At 38.3% G+C, this 9,910-nt stretch overlaps 1 protein-coding gene across 1 annotated transcript in view; it reads right to left on the bottom strand.

Moving 5' to 3' along the window:
• Window positions 1–9,910, bottom strand: part of CFAP54 (cilia and flagella associated protein 54) — a 374,000-nt gene that overhangs the window by 154,560 nt on the left and 209,530 nt on the right. Inside the window, 2 exon segments of the mRNA XM_017893969.1 lie at window positions 466–626; window positions 2,484–2,563. Coding sequence (XP_017749458.1) covers window positions 466–626; window positions 2,484–2,563 — 241 coding nt within the window.

A 9,910-nucleotide genomic window follows, 5' to 3' on the forward strand; every position in this document is an offset into this window, starting at 1 on the left:
TTTTTTTTGGAGACAGACTCTCGCTCTGTCACCCAGGCTGGAGGGCAATGGGGCGATCTCAGCTCACTGCAATCTCTGCCTCCTGGGCTCAAGTGATTCTCCTGCCTTAGCCAACCCAAGTAGCTGGGATTACAGGCGCCGCCACAAAGCCTGGTTAATTTTCGTATTTTTAGTAGAGATGGGGTTTCGCCATGTTTGCCAGCCTGGTCTCCAACTCCTGGCCTCAAGTGATCTCCCCACCTCAACCTCCCTAAGTGCTAGGATTACAGGCATGAGCCACTGCACCCAGCCAGAACTATAATTTCAAGTGTAATCACGTATGAAAACTTCCCTGAATAATAAAAAGTAAGCAAACTATGGATACAGGAATTTCTAAAACTTACATAAAATTTAAGTCTATTTAACAAACTAGGGTGAGGAAACTCTCTTCAAAGGTATCCCTCCCCTGTGCATGGAGAGACGTACCTGTATGCTGCCTGGTGCCTCTGCAGAGCAACCACAGCCAGCTGAAGCCTGGCCTCCACCACAATCTCCAGTTCGCCAGCGGAGCACTGAGACAGGGTCTTCTGTTCCACCTCGGACAGAAGGAAGTTTAACCTGTCCTCAGCTTCCATCAGTAACATCGACTAAGGAAAGGATACCATACATCACGTGAGTTCAGAAATAATACAAATAATGTCTCTTTCTTCTTTAGCAAATATTTTTCATGTACTGAAAAGTAACAATGAATGGAAGACCAAAAAGGAACTCGGTATCTAATCATCAGAGAAGAGAGTTCAGCAAAAAGGAAAAAGGCAACAGAAAATGAAAAGGAAAGTGAAAGCAAGCGTCAGCATGAATGACAGTGACCTTTTCTTTTATGCACAGCTGGTGCTTACTATTCACAGTAGTTATGTTCTATAAAGTTCTCGCAAACACTTATTACTGGACACTGAGCCATTGCTCCTAGGGGAGATATGGAGAAAAGTACCTGAGAGCCTCTGGTCACAACATTTTCATTAACTGCTCAATACATAGCCTTGTTTAATGTGTGTTTATGGCTAAGGATATGTAACAGTATATTTAACATACACTGTTAATTCGCTAACCTTCAACTCACAGCCAATAGCACTCACTTCTGAAGGAAACTTATCTAACACACATAGTTTCTCCGGGACATCACAGCCCTCTTAACTTAGAAATGCTCCACAGCACTTCAGCACTATGCTGGAGGGTCACTGTAAATATTGACAAAAATGCAAAAAGCATGGTACTAAACAGACCATGAAAAGGACACTTGTTTACAGTACGAGAGTGGCAACAAAAAGTCAGAGCATCTCCTTGTTCGACTCAGCTGGGAATGTGTGATTGGGCAGCTCAAATTTTTCTATGCTCTGTATGTGTTCACGAATAGTCACCTAAGTGCCAAGAGTATTGATTTTCAGACTACAAATAAATTTCAGTGGATCCGTAAATTAGCAAACACAGAATCTGTGAATAATGCGGATCAACTGTATTTCAAGTTACAGTATGGTCACCTAGTTGGTAATGTGAAGATAATGAGATTTTTACAGTAGACAATCAATAGTAAATAGCAATGTGACATGGCAGAAGATAAAGGGACCAACCAATCTTTCAAGTGACAGGCCACTAAAAATGTACTTGTGCAGAGCAGTGAATATTACATAAATATTAGGGCAATTTAGCATAATGTTTAAGAATGTGAATGTGGATTTTGAATCAAAAAGATACAGTCCTCCTGGATCTATATTTTATTAGTTGTATGATGTTAGTCAAATTGTTAGACGTCTAAGTCTCAGTTTTCTCACGGTTCAGCACACCACAGTTCAAAACTGATTACTACCTACATCATAAAGTTATAAAAATTAAATAATCATGCAAAAGCTGTTGTTGCCATTGTCATCACTATTATTGGGAAATGATAAACAGGGCATTGAATACTCATATTCCACCAAATAATGAATCATGTTTTTTTTGAAATGGAGTTTCGCTCTTGTTGCCCAGAGTGGAATGCAGTGGCGCGATCTTGGCTCACCGCAACCTCTACCTCCTAGGTTCAAGTGATTCTCCTGCCTCAGCCTCCTGAGTAGCTGGGATTACAGGCATGCACCACCACACCCGGCTAATTTTGTATTTTTAGTAGAGACGGATTTCTACATGTTGGTCAGGCTGGTCTTGAACTCACGACCTCAGGTGATCTGCCCACTTCGGCCTCCCAAAGTGCTGAGATTACAGGTGTGAGCCACCATGCCCAGCCAAATCATATTTTCTGAAGCACTTTAATCAGGTTGTGAAGTCAAAGCTGGACATCCACTTTTCTCATGAGGAGTAAACTCCATCTCTGACTCCAACCCATTCTTACGCAAGAAAAGGTAATTGCTCTCACAAGAGCAAGAATAACTCTGATAGCACGCCCATCCAGGGCCTAATAGTGCATTTTTGGTAACTAACTTATTATGGTTTGAAAACAATTTCAAACTTACCTTTAGCATGCTAAGAGTGATCTCATCTTTAAGTTTTGTAAGATTATAAAATGAACTTCCATCATCCTTTGAATATATCTCTATAAAGACACAAAATTTTGGAAGGACCAAGAATACCTATGGTTAGTGTAAATATTAATTCTAGGTTTATTTTTTTGAGACAGGGTCTGGCTCTGTCACCCAGGCTGGAGCACAGTGTCACAATCTCAGCTCACAGCAACCTTTGCCTCCTGGGCTCAAGCCATCTTCTCATCTCAGCCTCCCGAGTAGCTGGGACTATAGGCCACCACCATGCCTGGCTAATTTTTGTATTTTTTGTAGAGATGGGGTTTCACCATGTTGGCCAGACTAGTCTTGAACTCCCGAGCTCAAGTGATCTGCCCATCTCGGCCTCCCAAAGTGCTGGGATTATAGGCATGAGCCACTGCACCCACACTAATTCTATTAATAGTTTTTAAAATTCATCATTCACAGGAAAACTATCCATAAGTTTAATAATTTTTTTAAAAAACACAATGATAATATAGAAACACAGGAATATAGAAGCATATTCCTACATCAAATAGTCCCTAATGTCATATATTAGAAGGCTGAAGCTGATTCTTACAACAAATCAGACAATTCTGAAAGAATTCTTTAGGTATTTAGTGATGTTATTCAAGCTACCGGCTACTGATATAGTTTCTCCTCTAATATTTCAATAAGATCTCTGTGGAAGCACCAGTTCTTCTGCTGTGCACATGCCCCTCAGTCTAAGAGCTGAGCGTGAGACCAGTCGGAACAGCATAATCCACAATACTCGAATATCTCTTTCAAAATCTCCATCCACGATCCAAAGTCTGCTTTTATTCTGAACTGTGGAGAAGTGAGAGAATTCAGATCACAGTCTTTGCCTGCTTCATTCAACTGGGCTTCTAGACTATGGGAGAGAAAGATGAACCACAAATCATTTTACTACAAATAACAGAAAAATATATCCACCTGAAAAAATTAAGTTTGTTAAGTGCGTAGAAGAATTCTAAAATAACATGGAACTTAATACACCTAACTTCCTCTCCTCTTTCAACACCAACCTTCCCTACCTGGCTAGTCTCCTAAATTATAAGGGTCTGAATCTAGGGGTTAGCTGAGGATGAGGGAGGGCTAGGGCTCTTGGAAGGCCCAGCAGGAGGATCTGGGACTGGGCTTTCTCACCTAAGGGAGAAAGTAAGAATGAGAGAGACAATGATGGAGAGAAAACAAATGCTGGAACATGGTACAAAAGAAGCCTGGAATGCATGTTACCATACAAAAGACCCTAGGAAGAGTTTAACCTAGACATTTTGATGAACCTGTGTGTGATAAAATTAACACGGGTCCCACATGAGTGTTCCCCTGTAGAATAAAAAGAAGAGCTAGACAGGCCATCCATAGGCAAAGAGATATAGGAGTCCTGATGTCTTAGGAGAGGCTGGTTACCTGCCTGCCACTGTACATCTCACTGACTTCACCTTCTCCATTGCATAGCTGATGCCAACATGACAGGAACTCCAGTGGGATGACCAGTAAAAATAACACCATATCCAGGATCTGTGGTTCAGACTAATCACGTTCACTTAATGCATGCTCCTCTCCTTTCTGAGCACTTGGCAAGCCATACTTCCTCCCCTCTTTGCACTTAAATATGGTCTTATCCAATTAAATAAGAATTCCAGACTAAATTTCAGAGTTCCATTTAAGGCCTCATGTGCCACCCTATGCCTTTCTATGCAAGGTCAGAGCAGAGTGTTTCAGATGGTGCGCCTCCAAGATAGTAGCACTTGGGTACCTGAGTGGCTTTGCAAAATACAGCCCCTTGTCAATCTGAGCAAACACTAAATCCTTGCTGTGGTAAGCTATGATATTTAAAGACTAATTTGCTACAACAGACCAGCTTAGCCTGACTTTTACAGGGGCTCAGTAGGCAAGGAGAGGAAACTCAAATGGGAAATAGAACTGCTAGGAGGCATGACAAATTGAAACCAAAATAATAAGAACACTTAGGGAAGTGCAAGCAGAGTACCAGAAAATGCTTTCTGAAATGAAATGCTTTGTCAAAATGCAGATTCTTTCAATGTTTAGGCAGGTATCAGGCAGATGTGCTTCCAATCAAATCCCTGATCTAAAAGAATTAAGAGAAACATCTCCAATCAAAAAATCAAATTTTCTAAAACAAAAGAAATAGATCTCTTATCTGCTTTTATGGAAGCCAGAAGACTAGGAATACTGAGGAAAGCATAGAAAATCTACATATTTAATCCTAAACAGGTAATTATGTATGTAAAAAGGTAGTACTAAATAAAGTTATTGAAATAGAATGGACATGCTAAAGGAAAACTAATAAGAATCTAGAATTAAGTTGGATGTGAAGTGAGGTGATGTCACCTGCTGAAGGGAAAAGCATGGGAGAAAAGGGGAAACTGAAAGTTTTTCCAGGTCTTTGATTTGAGTGGAGTAGCTTGGTAAGTGAACTAGCTGCTATGTTATATACAAATGATAGTAGAGAATATGGGCCTAATTGTAAACTCCAGGAAGGGAAAATTAAAAGGGCACAAAATATGAAAAAATGAGAAAATATGTTCTTGGACAGGAAGACAATAAAAATATATAAATTACATTAAAATTAATATAAGCATCTTAATGAATTCCAATGAAAAAGCCAAAAGTGCCTTTTGTCTTTTGTTATCGCAGTTTTCTTGTTTAGAATCAGATTGAATTACCTTGAAGTATGCAGGTAGAATATTCCTAAGAATATATAAGGAAAATAGGAAAAAGTGAAGGGTGAATAGTGATGACCTTAACAGACAAAAGTACTAATATTTTTCCAGATTGTTCTTTCAGGAATCATGAATCCAGCAATATCTCACCCCTTCTAGAACCCACAATCCATTGACACTACCAGTGTTTCACTGTTCCCTTTCCCTCTCTTCCCCCTGCCATCTCATCCCTCCTTACCCAGCTTTAGTTCCTTAGTTCATCAAACATAATCACTCTTGCAAACACCTTTTAAATTTCCTTACCCATCTCTCCTTTATGGCACCCACCTGGTCAATCTCCAAGCCCCAGCAAATCCAATTCTCTGTTGACATCAGCACCCCTGAATTTTAATGTGGCTAGGAAAAACACCATGCTAACTCTTCTCACTTTAAATTCATACAGAAATACAAAAAGGCTCTGCAAGCTGCCCAGCAGCCCTGCTCCATTTCCCTAGTCCATCTGCCCTCCTATGCTCTCAGACAACTACTTCATCCCTTCTCTTCTCTCCTTAAATCTCCAACACTTCCTCCCTGGTTCTCACTCAGTTGACGTCTTTGTTTCCTATTCCAATGAAGAAACCAAAGAAATTACCAAATAACTTGCAAACATATGTACAACACATCTATCCATCCATTAGCATGTGAACCTATACACGCTGCCCTTCAACTTGTCATTATAGGTGAATTTTATGTTGCCATGTATGGCCAAACCCTCCACTTGAGTGCTAGTTCCATTCCCATCTTGCCTACTAAGGGTATCAAGTTAGAAATCTCCTCACTCCACACCTTGCATCATCATTATTTTCCCTCTTTCTATTTGATGATTCCCATCAAAACAAAACAGACTGCTACTTTTCAGTTTAAAACAAAACAAAAAACCCTCTTTTGTCCCTTTCAGCAGCCTCCCCATTTATCTCCATTCATTCTGATTCCCCTGCACACATTCTGTTTGATTCCACTCCAATAAGGGTTAGTTCAACAAAGTTCATCTTCTAGATTCTTCAATGACATTCTTTTTGTTAAGTCCAACCTCCATCTTCCTTGGCCTTTTAATTCAATTGATCACTCCTTCCTCCTCAAAACACCTTGTTCACTCATCCTTTCTCAGTCTCCTTTGTGGGTTCTCCCTCATTTATTTGATCTCTTGTTGACGAAACCAAGCATTTCTCCTGTCTCTTCTCCATCTAAACTCATTTCCATGGAGATGACGCGCGGTCTTAGGCCTTTAAATACCATCTATAGGCTAATGATTGAGAAACATTTCTTCAGTGTGCACTTCTCTCCTGAGCTCCAGAATCACATCTCAAACTATCTACTCTTTAGTTCCATTCAGGTGCTTAAAAGGCATCCCACACTTAACCTGCCCCAAAGTGAACTTCTGATCTTCCCTTTCAAATCTTTGTGACTCCACCTTCAAGGTATATCCAGAATCTGGCTACTTCTCACCACCTCCACTGCAACTACTCTTGTTGAAGCCATCATAAGCTCTAATTGCATTATTCAATAGCCTTCTAAAAAGAAATATGATTATGCTCTTCAAATTATTCACCCTGTTGGTTCCCCTAACCCCATAGCCTAACCTAGTCTCAATACAGAAACCAGAGTTAGGCTTTAGAAACTTTTAGTTCTTCCTCTTAAAACTTTTCCAGTGGTATTCCAACTTGCTCAGAATAAAAGCCAAATATTTTATAATGACCTTCAAATCCTTTCATAATCACTCTGTTATCTCCCTGACAGCATCTCCTAGAACTTTCAACTTTGTTCACTCTGCTCCAGCCATACTGGGCTCCAGCTGTTCCTCAAGCATGCCAGCCACATGCCCATCTCAGAGTCTCGGTATTTGGTCCCTTAATCTAGAATACTATTCCTCAGAAACTCACATCTCATTCCCTCTCCTCTTTTAGACCTGTGCTCAAATATCACCTGCTTATTAAGACTCTTCCTGACAACCCTATTTTAAATTACACCCCACTTCTGTACTCCCTAACCCCCTTTCCTGCTTTCCAAAGCACTTGTTACCATGTAACCCACAATGCCTTTATTCATTTAATTTACTGTTTTTCTATCATAACAAGTTTTAAGAGAGTATTTTGTGTGTATTTCCACTGTTACATTCTCAATTCTCAAACAACATAGGAGGTAATAAATAGTTTTCAGTTATAAAATCAAATTAACTATTTTATTAACACAAGAAGCCAGGAAAATCAGTAGTAGAAATAGAGAATCAAGAATCATACCCTATTTCACTTAACATAATGTCCTCCAGCTCTATCCGTGTTGCTACAAATGACTGGAGTTCATTCTTTTTTATGGCTGAATAATATTCCATTGTGTATATATACCATATTTTCTTTATCCATTCATCCATTGCTGGACACTTAGGTTGATTCCATATCTTGGCTATTGTTAATAGTACTGCAATAAACATGGTAATGCAGGTATTCCTTTGATAAACTGATTTTCTTTTCTTTTGGATATATAGAAAAGATTTCTGGATCATACAGTAGTTCTACTTTCAGTTTTTTGAGGAATGACCATACTGTTTTCAATAGTTGTACTAATTTACATTTCCACCAACAGTATATGAGCATTTTCCTTTTTCCACATCCTCACTAGCACTTGCTATTTTCTGTCTTTTTGGTAAAAGCCATTTTAACTGGGGTGTGATTACATCTCATCGTGGCTTTGATTTGTATTTTCCTGATTATTAGGGATGGTAAGTGTTTTCTCATATGCTTTTTGGCCACTAATATGTCTTCTTTTGATAAATATCTACCCAGGTCTTTTGCCTACTTTTTATTTTAATTACTTGTGTTTATTTTGCTGTTGGGTTGTGTGAGTTCTTTATATGTTAAGTGAAACAAGCCAGGCACAGAAAGAAAAACATTGCCTGTTCTCACTCATATGTGGGAGTTAAGAAAAAAATTGTTTTCATGGAGGTAGAGAGAATGGTGGTTACTAGAGGCTGGGAAGGGGAGATGGGAAGGAGGGATGAAAAGAAGTTCATTCGTGGGTACAAACATGCAATTAGATAGAAGAAATAAATTCTGGTGTTTGATAGCACAGTAGGGTGACAACTGTTAACAATAATTTATAGTATATTCCAAAACAGAAGAGAAGATTCAGAGTGTTCCCAACACAAAGAAATGACAAGTGTTTGAGATAAGGGATATCCCAATTACCCTGATTTGATCATTACACATTTTATGTGTATATAAAAAAAATACCCCACATATGTGTACAACTATTACATATTAATTTTTAAAACTGTAAAATGAAAACAGAATCATAACCTAGTACATATGAGAATTTATTATATAATGAATTTCTTATTTCAGTAAGGAAAGGATAGATTTTTTAAATAAATGATAATGACACACTAGCTATTCATCTAAACTTACAAACGATATAACATCTCAGAGAAAAGAGATGTCCAAAGTCTGAAACACAATAAGTAATGGTGAGCAAAGAAAACAGCAAATAAGTAGGTAAAGCTAAACAACTATTGAGTGGAAAAAAAAATAATATAATGTCTAAATATCAAATTAACAAAAAAAACTCTAAAACCTAAAGCTATCAAATTATAAAAGTAGGAAGGGGTGATCAGAGTAAAATGATCTATTAAGAGGGTAGAGATACTAATTAACTTTAAAGTTTAAGTTAAATATGACACATCAATTTCATTCCTAGATATACAGAAGCTCTTACTCATAAGCACTCAGAGACATGTACAAGAATGTTTATAGAAAACAGTCTAAATGTCTATCAATCATCAGTACATGAAACAAAATGAAAATAAAGGAACCACAGCTACAAACATAAATATAGATAAATCTCAAAAACGCATTGTTCAGATTAACTTCTGGCATCCCAATGTGAAGAGCTTTCCCATTAAATTAGTAAAAATTATTGGTTTTTTTCCCATTAAATTAGTAAAAATTATTGGTTTTTTAATGCTTGAAGTCTCTGGAAACGATTCTAAAGCCATACAGCAAATGATTAAACATCTACTCAAAAACACTTACTAAAATGTGGTGAGAACAGTACTACAAGTCTGCGGTATTTGGAGAAAGATGACTACTTCTCTTCCCCCCGCCTGTTTAGTGAGATGGAAACTTCACTTCAAACCGGCACAACTAAGAAGACGGGGTTCCCTTGTTCCACCCAGCCCCACCACCTTGTGGGACAGAGTCTCTAGCTTAAGCAAAGTAACACTGATAACACAGGAGCCCCTCTAAGTTTTTTTCCCAACTCGTAAGGGTAGTTAACAAAGAAAATAATAAAGACTGAAATATATAATAATAAAATAGAAAACAGAAGAAAAAGTAGAAGAAATCAACAAAATCGAAAAACCTATAGCTAGACTGAGAAAGACAAAAGGAGAAAAGACTCAAATTAATAGAATTGGAAATGAAAGAGGAAACATTACTGCTAATCTTACAAATTTCAAAAAAAGAATTATAAAGGAAGACTATGAAAAACTGTATGCCAATAAATTAAATAACACAGATGAAATGGATGAATTCCTAGAAAGACACAAACTATTAAAACTGAGTCAACACTCATAGGTGGGAACTGAACAATGAGATCACTTGGACTCGGGAAGGGGAACATCACGCACTGGGGCCTATCATGGGGAGGGGGGAGGGGGGG

The sequence above is a fragment of the Rhinopithecus bieti genome, unplaced genomic scaffold, assembly GCF_001698545.2.
Source record: "Rhinopithecus bieti isolate Rb0 unplaced genomic scaffold, ASM169854v2 scaffold_23405, whole genome shotgun sequence".
Classification (NCBI taxonomy): Eukaryota; Metazoa; Chordata; class Mammalia; order Primates; family Cercopithecidae; genus Rhinopithecus; species Rhinopithecus bieti.